At 35.2% G+C, this 24618-nt stretch overlaps 1 protein-coding gene across 6 annotated transcripts in view; it reads right to left on the bottom strand.

Annotated features, from left to right (window-relative positions):
* Positions 1 to 3683: 3683 nt before the first annotated feature.
* Positions 3684 to 24618, bottom strand: part of LOC150082241 (catenin beta-like) — a 208921-nt gene continuing 187986 nt past the window's right edge. For 3 of the 6 annotated variants that reach the window (XM_090379196.1, XM_090379198.1, XM_090379197.1), the window contains exons 16-17: positions 22579 to 22708; positions 3686 to 4786 (exon numbers count right to left, since the gene is read on the bottom strand). In XM_090379196.1, the coding sequence (XP_090235322.1) occupies positions 4566 to 4786; positions 22579 to 22708 (351 nt within the window). In that variant the 3' untranslated portion in view covers positions 3686 to 4565. Of the gene's footprint in view, positions 4787 to 4898; positions 4922 to 22578; positions 22709 to 24618 lie in introns of all 6 variants that reach the window. The other 3 variants (XM_090379200.1, XM_090379199.1, XM_090379201.1) reach the window with 3 other exon arrangements.

The raw sequence follows: 24618 nt of genomic DNA, 5'->3' as shown, positions 1-24618 counted from the left end.
CACTTAAGGACCCATGTTTACTAGACTTTTTTTTTGCATATTGTAGTCTGTACAGTTCACATTTTAAATTATTGACCATCACTTTTGAAACACCCTGTGTATAAAGTAAATTATAAGTGAGATCTAGAATTCTCCCTCATTCAACTTAGTTCTAAGTGTTATCTCTTTTAAACATATATACAAAAGATCTGTCTACAGTGTATCTGGATATAGTAATAGTAACGGTAATAGCCATATAATGCAAGTCAGAGGCTTTTGCACTGGTCAAAAAAAAGAAGAAAAAAGCATATAAGAAAATTGAAATTATTTGCTTCCCTCCTCACATAGGCAACTATCCAGTTGACCTTTAAATTTTTTCAAACTGTCAAGCTCAATTACATGTGAAGGCAGCCTGTTCCAGTGATCAACTCCTCGCTGGCTAAAAGAAGACTTCCTACAATCTAGTCTAAACCTCTTCCCCTGTAATTTGAATTTATGCCCATGACTCCTGAAATTCTCTAACAGTGAAAATTGTCTTCATTCATTTTACTAACCCCTCTCATGCCTGCTTGTTTACACTGGTTAGAAAACTTCATGTCCATATTATCACTCCCAGATCCCTTTCTTCCTCTACTGTTTTTAGTTCAACTCAAGTGTGCAATTTATTTTGGAGTTGCTATTCCCTTCCCCAAGACCCTACATTTTTCTGCATTAAAACATAACTGCAAACCAATCCCTGGGGACCCCACTTCTGATTTTATAAACAGTCTGAAGATATCCATTAATCATAACCCTCTGCCTTCTGCCCTGCAGCCCCACAGCAATCCATCTTAGAATTTTTCCAGTGACCCTAACATGTTCCAGCTTATACAATAACCTCTCACGATTTTTTTTTTTTTTTTTGATTTGGTAGTTGTTGGCGCATCGGCTTCTGTGGCCATATTGTACCTCCCAAGGTTTTTGCAGTACTTTGATCCAAGCCCGAGGCGGGAATCGAACCCGCGACCTTTGGGTTGCCGGGCAGGTACTTTACCTACTCGGCTAGCCCGGTCGGCCACCTCTCACGAGGGATTGCGTCAAATGCCTTGATAAAATCCAAATAAACTATGTCAATATTGTTCCCTAAATCCAGCTCACGAGGAACCGTGTCAAAATAACACTCTAGGTTAGTTAAACATGATTTTTTCCCTAAAAAACCATGTGTTATTCAGAATGCCATGTCTATCTAAATGTCCCTGGACTGCACTCTTAATCACTGTTTCTGAGATTTTCCCTACCACTGAAGTCAGACTTACCTGTCCTTAGTTACAAGCTTCGCTCTTAGAACCACCTTTATGTATTGGCAATACGTTGGCACTTCCCCAATCTGAAGGAATCTCTCTCTCCCAAGTCCAAAGACTCCCTCATAATTAACTTCAATGGTTCAATACACTCCCAGGTGGCCTCCCTCAAAATTACTGGGTGTATGCATCAACTGCAGGAACCTTACTTGCCTTTATGCTTGAAAGTTTTTCTAATAAACAGTCATCTGTAATTTCAAAATCACTAATTTTATATGACAGCCTCACTTGCACAGCCTCTTCTCAGCATGAAGGATCTTTCTTCAGAAGCAAGAAGGTGAAATTCAGTATGGAATTCACAAATGCAGTCAATTTTTATCCCTTTCCTACCAATAAACTAACTGAAACACTATTTTGGATGTAAAAAGTGAGATTTCTTAAAAACTTTCTTAGCAGTACATCCCATGTAATGTCATTCTCACACTAAGTGAATATTAATATATGAAATACTTAATAATTTAGCTATCAAAGGAATAAAAGCCAAATTACAGTCATGAATACTTTATTAGGCTGTTCTATTTATACAAAAAATAATAATAATACAAAATAACAAACGTGTCCTGCAACAGAAAGGCCACAATTAACCATACAAATCAGCTATTTATATTCGTATGATTGACTTGCAGTCTTTTTAATACAGAATGCAATTAGACTCTTACTTTATGCAAGATGCATAACTGCAAAACAGAATACAGTCCAAAAACAATGACTTATCTTATAAATTTTCTTTCTGTATACAGAGTTCAAAAAAATTAGTCACATCTCTCTAAATACAATGCTTTTCTCTTTGCTACCCCACATTCAGTTTGGACCGTGCTTTGGTAAGTTATGATTGTGGGAAAATTAGGCGCTACTAGCATATCAAACTTAAAAGTACTGGCAGCGACCTGTTTGTATTAAGGGTAGCAACTTAGAATGCCAGACATTACTAAGGAGCTGTAATTAAAGAAACTAAATGATTCATGCAGTAGTTTCTTTTATTAATCAGTTTCTTTATAATAATCCTCTAAAATAACATTAAAATGCAATAATAATACAAAATAATAATATAAAAATAAAAATAATACAAAAAACATGTCCTGCAACAGAGAAGCCACATTTAACCATACAAACTTTCTATTCATATGATTAACTTAGTCTTTTTAATACAGAATGCAATTAGAATCTTACTTTATGCAAGATGCATAACTGCAAAACAGAATACAGTCCAAAAAGCATGACTATCTCTAGAAATTTTCTTTCTGTATACAGAGTTCAAAAAATTAGCCACATCTCCCTGAATACAGCTGCTTTTCTCTTTGCTACCCCACCTTCAGTTTGAGCAGCGCTTTGGTAAATTATGATCATGGGGAAACTGGGCACTAACAGCACATCAAACTTAAAGTATCGGCAGCTACTTGATTGAATTAAGGGTGGCAACTTATGCCGCACATTACAGAGCTGCCATTAAAGAAGCTAAATAATTCACTATGTTTATAAGAACAGTCTTAACTTCTTTCATTTAATGTTTATAATAATTCTTTAAAATAATATTTATTAAAATGCAAATTCTTCAACACGGAAGCTCTGTTCATCTTAATTAGTTCAACCAGATGAAAGTGGAATGTGCAAAACATAACAGGGTCAGTCTTCAGCTGCAACTTGGAAATATTAATTTAACATCTAAAATGATTTTTAATGGGTTATGACAAAATGTGCTCTTCATTTTTTTCGTGTTGTATAATCTGATATGTAGCTTGGAAGTCACATGATTAAGTAAAATGCTCATTGCTCTATCAAGGAGTGTTAAAAACAGAAATACATTTAATATTCTGCATAAGTAAATGCATGATGAGGTGAGCATTTGAACACTTTTCTATTTAACTGAAATTTACAATTTTACCGCACATATTTCAGAGCTAAAAACAGCCTGAATTCTGTAGATAAGACATTAATGCATTGTGTACCTTATTCATTAAAATGACAGTGCTTAATATATATCGGCAAAATTTGCTCGTAGATGATATACGATAAATTCCAGAAGTATAAAAAATATGCAAAAAATGATGACACCAGAGCAGAATGAAAAGTCTGTATACTTAAGAACTATACTGATAAAGTCATTAATCCCTGACTTCAGTTAGTTTTCTCTTTTCAGCATAAAATGGAATTATATGCTGATGGTTTTGCATTAATTAGAAAATTCAATAAAATAACACACGATAAAATTATTAAAGGAGCAACAAAATTAAAAAGTGACTACAAAAATGTAGTTACTTTTTAATTTGAATATTCAGGCAGATTAGGACAAAGTCAATAATTTCATCCTTCTCCCCAATAAACTAATTAAATGTGGGAAAAGTGTGATTTCTTAAAAACTTTCTTAGTAATACATCCTATGTAATGTCATTGGCTAACTCAATGAATGTTGATATGCAAAATACTTAAATAATTTAGATAGCAAAGGAACAAAAGAGAAATTACAGTCATCAGTACTTTATTGAACATTTATACATGAAAATAAAAAAAATTCATTTATAAAAATGTGGCAGTATCAGCATCATAGGGACATAATGTATGAAGGATAAAATTTTGATTAGTTTATTTTACCTCTCTTGGTCTATTAATAAAAGCTAATCACAGAACTCACAATAATATGATATATTTTCTTTTTACATATAATTTTTACATATAATAAAATATTTCAAATGAATTTTAATTACTTATGACTTAAATAGTTTCAATTTATGCATTTCTGGAATGACAAGACAATTCATACGCAATGAGGAAATGAAATAAAACGAGTAAAAACTAGCTATATTAAACATAAAAACTTGACATTAATGACAAATCTCATTCTTAATTCTTATGGTCTTCATTAATGTCTATTAGTCATATTGGCAGACAAATTTCAGACAAATCAGTACAAACAACTTCACAAAAATTCACTGATCTAACAGATATCAATCACAAATGCATTACTAAAACAATTTATACTTGCAGATACTTTCAAATATTTGTAATACGCCAGCCTTGATATTTCTTACAGATCAATTATATAAATGTCTCTAGTGAAGTTACCAGCACATAAGGAAGACCACATTATTAAACAATGAAAACATGGTAAAAATCTGAACACTTTTATCAGTATTCAAACCTTTGTCTTCAAAATCCAAAGGTTTATTCAGTCCTATTTTCATTAAATTTCACATTTAGAGCAAGCAAAGCTCCTTTACAACATTCACAACCTTGAACTTGGGACTTGATTTAAAGGTCTGTATCATACCAGGGTGCCATATGACTATTATCATCTTGTTGCTGAGGTGGAGAAAGGGTAAGTAACGATTCAATGGTGTTAAAATTCATGTCAGAGGGATTATCCAAATCCATGGCGGAATTTAGAGAGCCACAGGTGATGCCACCATTACCCGAGAGAGCTCCCATTTCTAATCCTTGCATGGAATCAATAGGGACCTGTGAATCATAACCTGCAGAGTATATAAATATCAGGTAAGTATAAAAATAAAAGTAAAACAAACTCTGATTACAGTCAGCTATATTATTAATAAGAACAACAAGGAATAACAAAAAAGCACATACCATAGTCCTTTCTCATTGGAAGGCTCAGATAAAACAGAAAGATTACTTTTTATTTAAATATATCACTTAAACAATGATTATATAAAATGAAATACATATTAATTTACAAATTACATACAAATTTTAAAACACATACAAATACAAAGAAAATTAAGAATAATTAACAAATTTTTGGCCAAGAAGCATTTAAATCTAAGATTTGATTTTTTTTTTTTGCCTTACATTGTTAATGAAAATGTAACAAATGAAAATATTTAATGCTTGTCCATTAGGTAATTTCTATTTAAAAATAATTAAATGCACAAGGCATAATACGTTAAGAGTAAGAGTTTAATATCTATATAATATCGGTTCGGTGTAGATACACCATAGATAACTCTTAAGAAACTATGATGGTAGTTAGTGTGGGAGGCATCATTTGCTCTGTATCTCATATAGTGCTCTTCCTTCACGAGTTGCCATGCTATAGCACTACCTTGAATAAGTAACGCTTCACTAATAGAGAAGACTATTGTTACTTATTCTCAGTGAGTGACCACCACCCAGATGGCACAGTTTGAAAATCTCTGTTATCCTCATACTATCCCTATTAGACCTAGGAAAGCAAAAAAGATGTATAAAGGTGATAGTAAAAGAGGTAGAGGAAGGAATGCCGTAGAAGGAAGAAAGGGACAGTTACTCCAACTCACACTAATCAAAAGCTCATAAATTTCTCGAATAGACAACACTTCCCCAGTAGAGAAGATTGTTGTTACCTATTCTCGGAAACTCCATGAATATCAGGCTCCCCCTGGTGACCGTTTCAAGGCTATGGATGGGCAGGTACCCTGGTATTGCAGACATGACAACCCAGTTGTGAAGATAATCACACAATATGAGATGTGCCAAAAGGTTTATATGATAATATTTAAAAATAACTAAATGCACAAGGCATAATACGTTAAGAGTAAGAGTTTAATATCTATATAATATTGGTGTAGACACACCATTGATAACTCTTAAGAAACTACGATGGTAGTTAGTATGGGAGGCATCATTTGCTCTGTATCTCATATTGTGCTCTTCCTTCACAACGAGTTGCCATGGTATAGCACTACCTCAAATAAGTAACGCTTCACTAATAGAAAAGACTGTTGTTACTTATTCTCAGTGAGTACCACCACCCAGACGGCACCGTTTCAAAGCTATTGGCCTATCATCAGTGGGTGGGCAGGTACCCTGATATTACAGACATGACAACCCAATTGTGAAGATAATCACACAATATGAGAAATGCCAAAAGGTTTATATGATAATATTTAAAAATAACTAAATGCTCAAGGCATTAATACATTAAGAGTAAGAGTTTAATATCTATATAATATCGGTGTAGATACACCATAGTTCACAACTCGTGAAGGAAGAGCACAATATAAGATCCAGAGCAAATGATGACTCCCACATTAACTACCATCGTAGTTTCTTAAGAGTTATCTATGGTGCATCTACACCAATATTATATAGATATTGGGTAATTTCATAACTTGTAGAAAGAATGTTGCACCAAGAATCAAGCTTTGTTATATGAAAAAAAAATAAATAAATAAAATAAATAAATAAATATAAAATAAATTTTATACCAAACTACATAAAAAGTTAGAAAACACACCTTGAGTGTCGGAATGCATATCGTTATATTTCTTGTAACAACCAACAAAATGGTTAAATTCAACTTTATTATAAATAAGATAGTATACAATATACATAAATAAAACTAGATGAAATACACATAAATAGTAGCTTTCGGGGAGAGGTGTCCCTTCATCTGCTTGTTAGTGTAAGGTATACTGGGTATATATACATTAGGTAATATGACAGAAGATGACTAGGCATTTGTGGCCATTTCTACACATTTCTGCAGTTGTGATCTCACGATCATGCCCAGTCATCTTCTGTCATATTACCTAATGTATATACACCCAGTATACCTTACACTAACGAGCTGATGAAGGGACATCTTGCCCTGAAAGCTACTCTTTCATTTTATTTATATGTATTTTACCTAGTTTTATTTCTGTATATTGTACACTATCTTATTTATAATAAAGTGTAATTTAACCATTTTGTCAGTTACAAGAAATATAAAGTATTTTTTTCTATGAAGCTTTGTTTTACATTTATTTTTTAAAGATAGCTAAGGCCTTTATAATCATTGTGTGTGTGTGTGTGTGTGTGTGTGTGTGTGTGTGTGTGTGTGTGTGTGTGTGTGTGTGTGTGTGTGTGTGTGTGTGTGTGTCGTTCAAATTGATTGTAAGAGAACAAATATTTTTATATACAAACATAACAATTTTTGCTGTATTCTACTTAAACACAGATTTTAGGATCAATAACGAACAAAAAACAGCAGATATACACTTCCATAAAAAAAAGTAAAAGTATTTGCACCGAGATTATCTATCATTTTAAAAGAATGCATTATTCATAACAATACAGTATTGTAAAAAAAATTAATAAAACACATTCAGCAATATGGTGCAATAGATAGCTTTTAATTTTTGCATATTAATTCAAAACAACTTTGGTACAATAAAAAATGTTCAGATTGCTTTAAAGTGATTACTATTTCTAATGCTTCCTCTGCTGAAAGAGAGATGTGCTTATTTTGTTTTTCCTACTTTTCATTGTGTAAACATGAGGCTTCTGTCCATATGATACCATGTTTGTTTTTACAAAGATGGAATATACTTAAATAGAAAGGGTGCAAGAATATTTGCTGATGCTACTCAGGCAGCATTAGGTGAATGGGAAAACTGCTAGCTTGAGAAGGATACACATACTAATAGTTTAACAGTAGCCTGAAAAGCAAGGTATGAGGATTACAAGTCCTGCTGGGAGTATTAATGGGAGAAACAACTATACAGGCTGTTTTAGGGTTTCTAAGACAAAAACAAGAACATATATACTTGCTTTTACACTAATTCTAGGAGGATAGTGAATAAATTTGATGATTTTTAAGTATTGGTTAAGTCATCAAATGTGCAAAGTGTAGGAATATCCTAAACATAGTGCCACTCACTCACATACAGTGGTCATGGAATTTGAATATGGTGTGCATAATGTGTAGAGGATGTTTATTTATTTATTGTGTAAACAGTTCCAGCCCCATGGACAAACCTGCTACATAAACATGTATACTGTTAAGTATCTACAACATTACTGAAGTGACTGGCTTGCAGCATAGGTTGTGTTGTGTGATTGGACAGTCCAGGTGACAGCAAAAACTACAAGTGACTGGTTTTGTCCCAGCCATGTGGAGGTAGGCCATTTGCTTTAATCTAATTAATTTACCAAACAAATCAATAGTAATCTGAACTTGTTGCTAGCTCACAGAAACATGGCTGTAAATGAAAAGAAAAAGAGGAATTATCATGCAGAAGGCAGAAAGAAAAGAAAAGCCACATAAGTGCATCACTGTAAATTTTCTTCCAAACCAAGCATTATAATTGAAATAATTGCACATATAGCCTCAGATCTGTTATACACTGATGTAAATTATTATGCATTTTATTGATAAGAAAATAAAAATAAATAAAAAAACTATTTAGACGTATTTATTTACATATTTATATTTTAGAGAAATACATTGCAGGCCACATGAATGCCTTTTTGTTGTAACCAATGTTTGAAATTAAACATTATGTGATAAGTTGAGGGGGTGCAGGGAAATAGCAGCAGCAAACAAATATGGTTGTGATACCATATTTGTTTGCATCCAGGAAACATCCTTTGTAAAAAGGATAGGTGGAACAGGACCAGGGTATGTCTGCCAGGGGCAAAGGTTGATGACGTTGTAGAGCAGATATCAACTTTTAAGGGCACAAAACGTGATATAGTTGTACACGTTGGCACTAATGATATCAAGAGTAGGAGACCGGCAGAATTACTTAACAAGTACAGATCACTGATGAAAAAAAGCCGTGAATTAGGGTTGAATTTGAAAGTGTCTGCAATTCTGCCCAGACACGATAGGCGGGAGTATATGATGAGAGCCTTGTCGATCAATTCAGCCCTGGAAAGATTGTGCAAGGCTCAAGGGATAGAATTTTTTTCAGCCTGGACTGTACTTGTTAACAGGAGAGACTGCTTCTACAGGGATGGGATACACTTAAATAGAAAGGGTGCAAGAATATTTGCTGATGCTATCGAAGCAGTGTTGGGTGGGTCGGAAAACTGATAGCTTGGGGGGGATACAAGGACTAATAGTTTAACAGTAGCCGTAGGAGGAGGTGAAGGTGATTCTTGCACAACTTCTATTAGAATAAGTAGTGACCTGGAGCGTGGGGTGATGGGGGTTTCAGGGACGGGTGGCGGTCATCGTGGAACGGTGGGTATATGGGATGTGTTAGGGTAACAAAGAATAGGAGTAGGAGCATGTATGCTTGCATGTATACCAATGCTAGAAGTATAGTTAATAAATTTGATAAATTTGAAGTGTTGGTCAAGACATCAAAGGTGGATATTGTTGGGATATCAGAGACATGGTGTCACACTGATATAAGGAATGCCGAACTGGAATTTGGGGAGTACAACGTGTACAGAAAGGATAGACAGGATAGGAAGGGAGGAGGTGTTATGTTGTTAATTAAGAAAAACATAAAATCAAAAGAAGTGCATCCAGTTGATATAGATGAACAGTGCACTGTTGAGTCAGTTTGGTGTGACATAAGCACTGCGAAAGCAAAAATAAGAGTAGGAGTGTGTTATAGGCCTAATGACTCGAATGAATACAATGAACGATTGTACAGAGAAATTGTATAGAGTGGGCTAGTAAATCGGAATGTCTTATAATGGGGGATTTCAACTTCCCAGATATTGACTGGAACTTGTGCGTTGGGCACTCACACACTAGTCAGACATTTGTGGATTTATTGGATGATTGTTTTCTGCAGCAGCATGTTCGAGAGGCAACCAGAGAAAGTAATACTCTTGATCTGGTTATCAGCAGTGATCATTCATGTATTAGGAATTTGCAGATAAAAGAACCACTAGGTGACAGTGATCACAGTGTACTGACGTGGGATTTACTTAAGGATTTAATTACTATCAGGGGTAAAGGAAAGGGTTTTTGCTTCCGTAAAGGCGAGTACAGTGGTCTCCGACAGTTTTTAAATTCTGTACAGTGGAATCAACTGATGATGTTACCAACAGTAAATTCTAAGTGAGAAGCATTCAAGGAATTAATCGTGGATGCTACTAAAAGTTTCATACCTATTAAGAAATATTGTTCAGGTTTAGGCCTAAATGGTTGTCAAATGAACTAATGAGACTCGTAACAGAGAAGAAATATGCATGGGATGCATACAAATTAACACGTGACACAGAAGCCTATGATAGCTACAAGTTGATCTGTAACCAAGTTACAAAGGAGGTTAGGCAGGCGAAGGCAGATTACGAGAAATCCTTGGCAAAAGATGCTAAGAAAAACTGCAAGGATTTCTTTACTTATATAAACTCTAAAAGGAAGGGGATGAATCTGATTGGTCCACTTGACATAGATGGTTCGACTGTTGATGATCCTGCTCAGATAGGAAACAAACTGAATGAGTATTTTGCATCTACATTCACACGTGAGGAATTATTAAGGTTTGACCGTTGTTTGGAGCATTAGCAACTAAGGCCATATTGCTCGGGGATATGCGGTGGTCATTCCCTGACCTTTCCGCATCTTCCATATTTGGTGGTGACGGGCTTGAACCCCGGTCTAATCAAGAAGCGTGTACTATGCACTGCTGCTCCTTCCCACGTGGCTACGGAGACACCTACACCTCATTGCAAACATGAACGATGTAACATGTGCGAGTGACCTTGCAAGGAAAATCAGCATCCTAGATGCGATTCAATGGATTTCCTCTTCAGTAAACGCAATTAGAAAACAAACTGTCGTGAACTGTTTTGTAAAGTCTGGCTTCTCAAATGCAAAAATTGAAGTTGTAAACAGCAATGTGGAGCACCAAGAAGAACAAGAACTTCATCTATTGATAATGTACGATACTTCAGCTACAAGTGACCCTGGCTACAAAGATATAGACTCGAACCTCACTACAGAAGATGGTGCTATAGATATCAACGACATTATCATCGATATTTTTCAAGAAGTTCCTCATGAGGATGAAGAAATGGAAGGAGGTCATTATGTCGAAGAACATATTAACGATGAACCACCGATGAAAATAGAAGAAGCGCTCATACAAATCAATCGTTTAAAAATGTTTTCCGCCGCTGAAGTATCTTACTGAAGGACTTTCGATGGTTTCTTCACTCCAAACAAACGTTGAAAACAAAATTATCAGCCAGAAGAAGGTGCAGAAGAAAATAAGTGATTACTGTATGTATTTTTCTTAAGATAAAGTCATAATATGCATAGCACAATTGTATGTATATTATTTACAAAAATATTGTGCAAAATCTGTATATAATTTAATTTAATTTTATATTAAACGTTTAACGATTTTTCTTTCTTTTTTTTTTTCCCTCAGACTTCTTGCTAGCGGACACTTCTCTCTAACGGACACATTTTCGTTCCCCATGGCTGTCCGTTAAAGGGAAGTTTCACTGTATTTGGATTTCAGGAAAGCTTTTGACACTGTTGCACATGGAAGACTATTGTACAAATTGGAGCAGAAATGGTATTAAGGGTAAGTTGCTACAATGGATAAAAGGATGGTTAAGTGGGAGAAGACAGAGGGTGGTAATCAATGGGTGCTGCTCTTCTTGGACTAATATTATTAGTGGAGTCCCACAGGGTTCGGTGTTGGGTCCACTGTTGTTTTGTATATTTATCAATGATATTGATGAAGGTATATCAGGCTTAGTGTCGAAGTTTGCAGATGATACAAAGGTTGGCAGGGTTGTTAATGACAGTAATGGCAGTGTGCTACTGAACAAGATCTAGATAATTTGGGCAGATGGGCTAAGAAGTGGCAACTGAAGTTTAACCTTGAAAAATGCAAAGTACTGCATATGGGTAGAAGTAACCCCAGAGAAACGCACCAACTGTGTGGTACTACACTTAAGGTGGTAGAAAATGAAAAAGACCTGGGAGTAATTGTGCAGGCAGATATGAAGTTTTCTGAGGAAATGCAGACAGGCTGCCAGGGCAGGTCATGGGGTTTTGTCAATGATATATAGGAATTTTGCTAGCAGGGAAAAGGAGATGATTATCCCTCTGTATAAGGCAATGGTCAGGCCACACCTTGAGTACTGCGTACAGGTCTGGAGGCCTCATTTTAGGAAGGATGTAGATTTACTTGAGCGTGTACAGAGAAGGGCAACAAGATTGGTGAGGGGAATGAAGAGATCCTCTTATCAAGAGAGGCTTAACTTCTGCAAATTCCAGTGGCTGGAGACTAGGCACCTGCACGGTGATCTGATTGAGGTGTATAAGGCCTTGAATGGGTTCAGCACGCTGAATTCTGATGGGATCCTTCCACTTGTTCAGATTACGAACCTAAGGGGGCATAAATTCAAATTAAGAAAAGACAGATGTAGATTAGATGTGCAGAATGCCTTTAGCCAGTGGGTGGTTAATTGCTGGAACAAACTTCCATCTGTCGTTGTGGAAGTTGATAGGTTGAATAAATTTAAGGAGGAACTGGACATGCATTTGAAGGGAATGGTGTGATTTTTTTTTTTTTTTTTTTTTTTTTTGGCTGATGCTGCATAAGCTCATACATTTGCTTTCTTGCATCACATGCCACTACTGTCACTACTACTACTACTACTACTACCACCATTAGTTCTTCTGTAACAGATAGTGTTTTTCTTTGCCTGCTGAGCTTTCATTACCACCTTGTACTTATCTGGCATGGGATGTACCAGATTCATGATATAATCACTGCTTAGTTCATGGTACCAGACATGAACAATGGTTTCTTGCAATGTTATTTTGCTTGATGGCTTTTTAGCAGCAATTTTCTACCTCATAACATTCCAGCAGTTTTCAATTGGGACTATTTCCTGAACATGATAAGGATTGGACCTTTTCATCGTGACCAATGTAAAGTTGTGGATTATTATAAATAAAATTAACAACATTTCTTTCTTTTCTGTGTATTCAAATTTGCACAAACAAGAAGCGTGACACAATCTTTTGATAGCTGACAATCTGTGCACTTTTCAACTTTTCTTATGTTCTGTTAGGTATTCATTTAAAAAAGATCCTGTTTCATTGGCATTAAAAAATGCCTTTGCATGTCATTCATGCACTTTGGGCATGAATGACATGCAAAGGATTTAAGTGGTCCAGAACATTTATACTGTTCATGTCTTTTGCTTCACTTGTAACTTTTCCAAAACATATGTTGTGATGCAACTTAAATAATCTCTCCAACCAGTGGAACACAGAGTTTTCAATTCCAAATAATTTGGCAAAATGCTTACTACCAGGATATTTTCAATGTTTTCAAAACATTTCAAAACTTTGAGAACATTTCAAAAGAGCTTCATCAACATCAGAATGTTTAGGTTTACCATGTATTTTATTTTGCTAGCATTCTTTCCAAATGATTCAATAAATTTTTGTTTTGAATTCCAAACAGTGTGCAATGTTCAGTTCAATAAGTTAAATTATTAATTTAACACCAAGCAATAACACCTTTCTTCCTGTTTTCTGTTTCTCTAATAATAATCATTTTATCCTCCACATGAAAAACTTTTTGCATGCTCTCCATTTTAAAACTACTGTACTGTATAGTATAAAAACCATGTCTTAAGCTCTGCAGCAGAATGATATATATAATCAAAGCTTCCCATGCGCATATATATATTCAATAAAAGTGACATCATGTCATTACCTACGCCTATAGGTTTTTGTTTTGTGACCACATACGGGAGCTGCATATTCTTAAAGCTTTCTTCAGTTTACTTTTCAGCGTAATACAACGTTATCATGTAAACTTTTAAAAGAAAGTGTAGAAGTAAAATATACTGAATTAAAAGTAGCCAGTGGATCTTAATGCACATTTTGCCAAAATACACCACTGCTTGAAACACAAAAGTGAATACAAAAAAGGGGATCGATTCATACAGCAAATATGTACATATTGCTGGTTTTGAAATGACATATCCAAAATAAAATGGCAGAATTTATGCATAGATTTTTCTTAACTGGCTTAATTGTTGTCACCATGTCTAGTGTTGTTTTAACAGTTTTAATTTAGCAGTATGTATATACAGTCAAACATACATATATATTGACTGTATATGTATATATGCCAGAAGGAATTGAAGCAGCACATTTTTGTGCAGGCAAAGAAGGGCCCAAGCATTTATGTGTTGTGTTGTGTTGTGTTGCAGGATCTTTGCTTGCAGCACAGCAGAAATTCATTTAAGCATGGACTCAACCAGTATATTGGCCTATGTACATTCACTGGATGATGGCTTGCAATTTCTGCAGAATACACAGCAGTGATTTTTATGTATGAAGTTCCCTTCAGTGTCATCTCACATACTCCGCAGGACTGAAAATTAGTGACTGAAGCCTTCCATTCTGACAAAATATAAGCATTTAACCTGCTGGAAGCAGCCTGTCACCTAAGCAACAATATGACTAGCATTTAGGCACTGATCCAAGGAAATAAAGGTACCCAGACTCCAAAAAAATATCTCTCTCATCAGCCTATAAGGTTGTGTTTATTCAGTGCCAAATCAAGATTTCACATTTAATATAAAGAGATGAATGAGCATGGTGACAATACAAGTATGAATTACTGGTAAAACACCACTATTATGGGGATAGCAAGAAATAATAAAATGTTTATTTCTTAAAAAAGAATAATTGCTCTGCCAAGCTGCATTTAAATTTTTATATAGAAAATCTGTACTGAAGAATAGAAGAAAACAGAACAGGGCAGTGCTTTACCACCAGAATGAAAACATCATTAGAAACTTTTTAATTTGTACATGTTCATGAAATATATTTTTTTACATTTCAGTTGTTTTATATTTCAGTTAAAGAAAGCACACATTTCTGAACCTTAAAACAATGAAAGCAGATCAAAATATATGCCTGTTAGTTTTGAATCCTATATGATTTACCCAAATTTTTTTATCATTCTACAGTGGTCATAAATCCAAATTTCTGTATATATTTAATTTATTCTATAAATTTAAATGTAAACTCGGCAGAGGAGTTATTCTTTTATAGAATTATAACATTTCTTTGTATCCTGTTATTACCCATACTGTGAGGTGTCTTTTTACCAAGCTTCACAGTCAATACCTGAGTCCAGTCATCAGCATAATGCAGTATTTGTTAGCAACAAGATCCTTTTCCAGTCAGCTAGTGCACAGCTCTTATGTACCACAGCCCACTGTAGCTGTTTCTTTCTCTTTGTGTGCAAACATCAATTGTATACAGTGAGGCTGTTTATTGCTGTGGCACAGAAGAGATGCTTGTTTGTTTGTTTGTTATTTGGTTTTTAGGAGCATTAGCAACTAAGGCCATATTGCTCCGGGATATGCGGTGGTCATTCCCTGAATCAGTGCATTCCCTGAATGACCTTTCCGCATCCTCCGTATTTGGTGGTGACGGGCTCGAACCCCGGTCTAATCAAGAAGCGTGTGCTACGCACTGCTGCTCCTTCCCACCTGGCTACGGAGGCGCCACACAGAAGAGATGCCTGACACATCACACGTATGGATGTCTTCTGCTATTTTCCCCAAATGTTGTTGTTATTTGGTTTTTAGGAGCATTAGCAACTAAGGCCATATTGCTCCAGTGCGGTGGTCATTCCCTGACCTTTCCGCATCCTCCATATTTGGTGGTGACGGGCCCGAACCCCGGTCTAATCAAGAAGCGTGTGCTACGCACTGCTGCTCCTTCCCACCTGGCTACGGAGGCGCTGAGTTGTTACTTCCTTTCAAAATCCTTATACTCTCCATCATATTGGCTATTGCAGAAACAGTGGCAACTGCCCAATGGAGCATGTACGAAAGAGAGAGATCCAAGTTGCCTACAATTTACTTTTAGTTTGTAGTCATAACTCAGGAAAAAAAAAAAAAAAAACATTTTGACCAGAAATTTCAGAGTAGATTGATGACCACTTCCTGCTGAAAACTGAATGAATAATGGAATAACTTTTTTGCATTAAAATTCTTATGATGAAAAATCAGTAGTAGGTGGCCTAGTGTTGATATATGTCAAAAAAATTTTGGACAATTTATTAATTGGGAAGCTACTCTGCTTAGCCCTTTGTAAGTCAATGTTGTACCCATCATGACATTGTAATATTCTCTTCCAGTCCAATGTTGCAGCCACTGTGCTTGCTGGCATTTCTGATTACAGAATTTGTTTCCCTGCTATATACTCATGCTTTTGGTTGGATGTCATAGTGCAGCAACCATCAATCAGTGTTTCGGATTATGAAATTTATACCAGCTCAATTATCTTCACCATCTATTTATATTGAATTGCCAGTGGCAGAAGGTGCTATTTTTCAGTCCTCTTCTGATTATGAAACTTGTTTTCCTGGTGTACTGGCTAATTAACTGTACTGCTATACATTTATATTTCATATAAACAATCTGTAGAATTAATCTGTTGTTTACTGATGTTTACATTCAGTTGTTAACAGCAGGTAACTTTTTTGTTCTCTTCCAGTCTGATGTTGCAGCTATTGCAACCATCAGCATTTCTGATTATGAAATTTATTTTCCCACTGTGCTGGCACAATTATTGTCCTGTGATCAATAAGAAATAAGCCTCATATTCAATTGTTAATAACAATTGAATATGAGGCTTATTTCTTCCTCCCAAGAGTGTGTAGGTCACAGAGTAACTTACACTGTGTTAGAGTGAAGTCTTCAGACGTACCATCAAGATCATGTAAAGGCCCTTCTGATGATGACATTGAGAAATTTTTAAACCTTTCTAATGAAAAAATTAGAGGAAAAAAAAAAAAGGGTGTTACAAATAAGATAGTTTCTCATTGTTCCATAAGGTGTGACTGGGTTTCAGTCTCACTAAATGAATTAAAGGCGTTTTAGTGGCTAATATCAATATGGGACTAAATTAAAAAAACTGATATAAAGAAACATTTGTCTGAAGAATGGACAGACAGAATTTAATTTTTTAAGAATATATATTTAGCAAGAAAAGGTTTCTGCAGATATTCTGGATGTTGTGTGCAACCACAAAAGGAATCAAAGTATGTGCTCTACAGTAAAAAATATTGCAATAGAAGTTTTAAAACATTTTCTGTGTTGCTTTAAATATTAGCCCATAAAGTATTTAAGGGCAAAGGCCTCACTCATGCTACGAGGTAGAATAACTAACATGTAGGTTAGTGCAAATGCATCATTTTAACATAGCTATCTACCAAAGTAGTTGAATTAATTAATTAAATCAATAGGTATTGTTTTGGTTGTATCTCATATTGTGAATGCCAATTAATTAATTAATTCAACTACTTTGGTAGACAGCTATGTTAAAATTATGCATTTGCACTAACCTACATGTTAGTCATTCTACCTCGTAGCATGAGGCCTTTGCCCTTAAATACTTTATAGTCTGTATCACTACACTGTCAGGCATCTCTCATATTGTGAAGTTATACTTCATAACTGGGTTGTCACTATTTCAACACCAGGGTACCTGCCCACCCACCAAAGAGAAGCCAACAATTTTTGAAATGGGGCCGCCTGGGTGGTGGTATCCGCCGAGAATAAATAACAATAGTCTTCTCCACTGGTGAAGTGTTATTTATTCGAGGTAGTACAATACCATGGCAACTCATTGTGAAGGCATTCACAATATGAGATACAACCAAAATGATGCCAATTAATTAATTCAACTACTTTGGTAGATAGCTATGTTAAAATGATGCATTTGCACTAAACTACATGTCAGATATTAGTCCATTTAAACTCAAAATAAACAATTTTTTTAACATCACATTTCAACTAGTCATTTTTTTTTTATTCATAAAACTGGACTGCATGAGGAAAGAGCAAAAATAAATGCTGGGCTGCAAAGGGTTAAAATATGTTTTTCTTTCCTTTGTGCAGTAAATAATACAGAGTTAGCACACCTGGAAATTCTCCATACTAATTGCCTAGTTTCTTTGTATATAAATGTGTGTGTGTGTGTGTTTTTTTTTTATCACATATATGTGCAACTTTTATGTGCAAGAAAGTATCAATTGGAAAACAGGACAATCTGCAATTGTACTGTTTCATCTTTGCTAGCTTCAAAACTTTTTTTTTTTTCCCCAGATATTCTCTTAAAAATAGATATTTTTTATACATTTGTCTTCACATATACAGGGTATCTCAAAAATACACGGCATAACTTCAGGAATGAGTTCCTCATATGTAGACAATAAAAATATTTTATATCAACATAGTTCCAGAAATGCTTGGTTCCCGAGTTATTAACCGGAATGTCTTATCTCCCTCAGGTGATTTCCCTCATCACAAGGTACTACCATTTTAACCTCCATTCGCCAAATCCGCTCCCTAGGCCGTGGCCTATCCGCGGTAAAATCAGAGAATGGGATTTTTCCTAACTTTTAGAATTCAATTTTGTTAGTATAAATAAATAAATAATAATAACCAAACAAATAATTCCTATCTGGCCACTTAGCCTCATGCAAGGAGAATCAACTTTGATTTTCTATCATTGATCCTAATTGGATGAGTTGACATCCCTGCCACTTGGAGGCGTGCCTCTACTACCCAGCAATCTAAATCTCCTTTTAAATACTTCCGAAACGTACTTATTAAAATAAGTAAATAGTCTTTTATCAGTGAACATGACATGGAGTCTCTCCTTCTCCAGATAGCCAATTGATAGTTCCAATTCCGTTCTGAAGTCAACATAATAATTGCAGTCAAGCATAACATGCTCAGATGTCTCAAGCTCTCCACATTTACATAACCCATTTTCTTTAAGTCCAAGCTGAAAGAGTCTCAATGCCAATCCATGTCCAGTTAACAGAAACATAGAACAAAGACCAAACTGTTGCCAAGTCTTTCTTTTAGTATCAATTATATTTATTTTCGGCAAAAACATAAAGGTCTGTCGTCCTTTTTCAGATGTTTCCCATTCTATTTGCCATCTTATTTTAACTTCTTCTAAAACTCTATTCTTTTCACTTTTAACATCTGCTCTTGTATAAATTTTATCTGGTTCTGGACAAGTTCTTATTCTTACTATCGTCTTCCTAATATTCCGTTTAGTAAGATATCCTACTCCAGCTATTAACACTACATACTGGACTGGCAACCTACCTGATATTACCTGCAAGGCTTCTGTGGACACCGTCCGACATGCCAGAGTAATCCCTAGTAATGCAAATCTTTGTGCTTGTACTAGGTGTTTTTGAATAATCTTATTCCCAATCCTATGAACCCAAGCCCCGGCAGCATAACACATTATAGGTGAAAACAAACAATCGTATAACAGATTGAGGCCTCTACCTTTTATGCCCCAATCTCTTCTAATCACCCTCCGGAGCTTGGCATATAAGGTTTTAATTTTGACTTTTAAATACTTAACGTGTTCTGTAAAGAACAAACGTTCTTCAATCATTAAACCAAGATATTTCGTTACTCGTGCATATCGAACGGCACTCCCCATCAGCTGTACAGTAGGAGCTCTATTCATGCTTAGTCTTCCCTTAAGCAACATCTGAACCGTCTTTTCCTTTGAAACCTGCAATTTATGTTTCTTTGTCCATATTTCCAATGTAGTCAAAGCTTCTTCTGCTTTACTTTCTATGGAAGATCTGGAATTTCCTTGAACCATCATTACCAAGTCGTCAGCATAAGCTATTTTTGTGACTCCAGCCATTTCTTCATTTAAATATTCATCAAAGACCATGTTCCACGCAAAGGGGCCTATCACCGAGCCTTGTGGACATCCTTTAACAACTTTCCTAATTATCTCTGTATATCTAGTTTTAACTACTACAACCCTATTGGAAAAGTAGTTTCTAAACACTTTATATAATTTTGTCTTACATACTTCTTTAATTCTAGACATGATGCCATCCCAGCATAAGTGGTCGAAAGCACCTTTAAAATCAATAAATATACCTAAACAATACCGTTCCTCACTGTCCTCCACCGCTTGAAGCAATCTATATACCGCATCTTCAGTTGATGAGTCTTTCTTAAAACCATATTGGTTTTGTGATAACATATTTCTTGTTTCATATCTCATCATAAGACGGTTCATACATAATCTTTCATATATCTTACCCAAAACGGAGAGGAGAGCGATTGGACGATATGTACCAGTTTCGTTAAGCATACGATCTGTCCCTTTTATAAGTAATTTTATCTGTGCTCTCTTCCACTCATCCGGAAAGGCACCCTCTTCTAAACATCGATTATACAGATTTAAGTATAACTCTGGAGCCATTTGAAAAGATCTTTTCATCACCAATACTTCTATTTTGTCTAGGCCCGGCGATCTACCATCCTTCGCCTGGCCCATGGCCGTTGTCAGTTCTTCTAATGTAAACTGTTCTTCTGGTGTCACGATAAAATTCTGACCATCTATTTCTAAATCATTGACTTCTTCATTTTCATCTGGAAAGAGATCGTCCAATATCCTGTTCACTGATTCTTCCCAAGTTAATGTTTGACTATTTTCATTGCCAATAGTACTCATTATTTCCGATAGGCTTCTTTTATTAGTTAATAATTTAAAAATGGAATTCCATGGATCCCTAGATCCTTGTTTGCTCACATATTCCCTCCACTTATTCTGTTTAGCTTTACAGATAGCTGTAACATATTCTTTACGACAAGCTTTATACATATTTTTATACATCTCACACAAATCTAAATCTGCGTTTCTTCTTACAGCCTGGAACTTTCTTCTTAAACAAAATGTTTCTCTCCTTTTTTCAGATAATTCAGTACTCCACCAGAATACTGGCCTATTAACCTTATACCTTTTCTTCATACTACAAGAACATGCATCTATTAAAATAACAGTTAATTGTTTAACATAATCATTTGATGTCAGGCCTACCCAATTTATTTCATTGATACTACTCAAAAATACCTGCTCAAACTTTGGCCACTTTGCAGTTTTATCCATAAATCTATCAATATCATTCAGTATTCTTACTGAATCTTTTATAACACAGGAAAAAGAGATGCTATTATGATCACTAGTGGTATGATGTTCTATCACTTTCCAATTTCTAATACTATCCACAATAGAGGTAGTTGCCAAAGTTAAATCAATACATGACTGACCATGTACCGTGGAATAAGTAGGAGCATGTCCTGTCACATTTAACACCTCTACACCTGAGGCAGCAATGAATTCCTCCAGCATCACTCCTCTTTCATCGGATACATCACTACCCCACAATGGAGAGCAAGCATTAGAGTCCAAGGCAACCACCACATTACAAGAGCCAACTAATTCATATAATTTATCTAAATACTTTATATGTTGTTCCATTCCCTCTGATGGCTGACAATATATTGTAACAACATACAACTTACCACATTTCCCTATAATTTCACAACAAACATGTTTTTCATCACACAAGGATAACACTTGTGTTACAACCACTTCAGGATCTCTAATTATTATAGCCGTCTTTGGATTATCACCTTTAGAAACAACTCTATATCTAATAGGATAACCTGCTACTTTACCTTTAATTACATATGGCTCCTGCAAGAGGGCTACCGAGAAATCTTCACATTCCATTATATGATTTATTTGCAATGCAACTGCCTTAGCCCTTTGTGCATTTAATTGCAAAATTTTAATATATTTATCCATAATTAATTTTTCTTTTATGAGGTACATCACAAGGTACTGACAGAATCTGGTGGTTTTCCATTCCGACCATGTACTCAAATCAGGAGCAAGCGGATATGCACTTTATGTATGGTTTGGCGGACAGCAATGCTCTGGACGCTCGTCGTTTGTACCACTAAAGGTTCCCAGAACGAAGATGTCCAAACAAGAAAATGTTTGAAGGTATACATCGCCGCCTTTGCGAACATGGGACCTTTACACCTCGTGCTGCCGACAGAGGATGAACAAAATCTACGACTCCTGAATTAGAGGGGTGGACCAACTCCACGCTCAACTGATTTAAACCCACTAGATTTCTTCTTGTGGGGCCATTTAAAGTCATTGGTGTATTTGACTCTGGTAGCTGATGTGGAGACTCTCCGCAATCGAATTGTGGCAGGTTGTGAGATAATACGAAACATGCCAGGAATTTGGCATCGTCTTTGCGAGTCCATGAGACGTCGATGTGAGGCCTGTATTCAGGCAGAAGGTGGACATTTTGAACAATTACTATAAGGTGATGTGAACAGTTAAGTGTCGTACACAGATCTTCAAAATGCGAAAATATCATATCAACATAGTTCCATTTCTGGAACTATGTTGATATAAAATATTTTTATGGTCTACATATGAGGAACTCATTCCTGAAGTTATGCAGTGTATTTTTGAGACACCCTGTATATGTGCCCCAGTGACACACATCAGGTATGCATATACATGGAAAAATGTTTACTGTACAATGTAAATGTTATCTATCAACAATGACTGACTCCAATACTACAATAAAATTAAATTTAGGCTTAACTGACAACAGTAATAAAGATAAAGCAACACCTTTTAACAGCAATACTTATAAAAGTGTTAATATACCTTGTTGGGAATATGGATTATGCCGTGGAGGGCCAGGAGGATGTACACTTGGAGGCCCCTGACTACCTTGGTATATTGGATCATGGTAAGCCTCTTCTGCAGCAAGCATGTTAATATCCATATCAGCAGGCTACAAACAAATGTTATATATAAATTGTTATATTAAAGTTGTATGTAAACTATTTCTTATAGTTTCTTACAAATTTCAAAAAATACTTCTACATCATTAAAGTTTCACTTATTCTTTGATTAAAAAAAATAATCTAAACATAAAGAAAGAATAATCTTAGCTAGCTGAGAGCTTTTTAAAGTTAAACTATGATATTTATTTTTGTAACACAATTTCTTTAACTATACAGTAAGTAATGTTAAGATATTGACTGCAAAAAAGTGCATGCAGTCAAAAACCATGACTTTGTTTTTGGTTAGTCTGAGAGGCAGAACCTAAAGAAACAACAAAAAGCAATCAATTTATTCATGCCATGTCAGGAAAGTGGAAGCACTTTTATACCTTTTTTTCTGTTATCACATGACACTGATTAACCAATGTTTATAGAAACTTAATTCTACTGCTCTTAATTCCATGGAGAATGGATTGACAGTAAATAGCTCTTCATAAGCAAGCTAGATTAGTTGTTTCTATTTATTCTTTTATGTTTATACTATCATCTATCCTTCTGAACATATCACAGTAATTTTAATAAAAAATAATGGCATGATTTTACAATTAAAAATAAATAAATAACTAACTGCAATTAAGAACATGAAATTTTATATTTTTCTAGCAACATATGAAAAAAAAAATCTGTGAGAAATTAACCATTTTTTGCACTATGGTCTCATGAAATGGGAAACAAAAATTTGCTAAGAAAATCCACTTTGGTCATGAAATTATATTTTCAAAAAACAGCTACCAGTAATAATGCACTACTCCAGAGCTTCAAACCTGAATTCACAATTACCCCACGTCTTTTTTCATTTCCTGCTACCCTGAGTGTAGCACCACACAGTTGGCACATTAGTCTAGGGTTACTACTACCTATATACAGTACCTTGCATTTGTCAACATTAAAATTCAATACCCATTTCCCAACCAATGGACCTCCCCTACTGCAAAAAGAAATAGAAAAAAATTTGTTGCAACAAGGAGGTCCAAGGTATGTTGCAGTAGGGGAGGTCCATAGGGACCTCCCCTACTGCAACATACCTTGATCACTTTCATTAACCACCCTGCCAACCTTTTATATCATTTGTAAACTTAGACATTAAGCTTGATAAACCTTCATCAATACCATTACTAAATACAGGAAACAACAATGGGCTGAGCACTGAACCCCTGAGAAACTCCGCTAATAACATTAGTCTACAAAGAGAAGTGTTCCACTCTGTCTTCTCTCACTCAACTTGCCTTTAATGCCACACTGCTCCAATTTGTACAGCAGTCTTTTATGTATAACAGTATCAAAAGTAGCTTTCAAAAGCTTTCCTGAAATCCAAGAATATGATATCAAAATTATTTTGCTGCTACTGCATCATAGTATCCAATCAAATCAGTTACACAAGATTACCCCTTAACAAAAATCATGATTGACTGAAATATAACTGCAATCCTGGCTAGAGGGTCCTGCATCACTTCTTTAACCAGTAACTCCATTATTTTCACTGAAACAGAATTAAGCTAACAGGTCTGCAAATACTTTAGCTTCAACAATTTTTCTTCCACTTTTCTCTCAGTTATGACCAAATCATTTACCTCCCTGTTAGTAATGTAAATAGCAATAAGAGCTTAATAGACGGTACTAACCTCAATTGATCTGCTTAGTTACATGGAGTTGAAGTGGAAATGAAGTTTAAAACGAAGTTTAAAATAAACTTTAAAATAAGTTAAACTGAATGAATACGGAATTGTTAAAACATGTAATTAAAATTTGCTCAAGGAAGTAGAAGTGCACTACCTCGTCCCTGGTTGTCATTTGAAAAAAATTAATATGAAACAAGTGAAGCCAATAGTCACAACGAGCGACTTTCGTGTTAATCGTC

Source organism: Mastigoproctus giganteus, chromosome 8, assembly GCF_048544385.1.
Source record: "Mastigoproctus giganteus isolate SK-2022 chromosome 8, ASM4854438v1, whole genome shotgun sequence".
Taxonomy (NCBI): Eukaryota; Metazoa; Arthropoda; class Arachnida; order Uropygi; family Thelyphonidae; genus Mastigoproctus; species Mastigoproctus giganteus.
The sequence above is the reverse complement of the archived record's forward strand: the minus strand, read 5'-3'. Positions and strand labels throughout refer to the sequence as shown.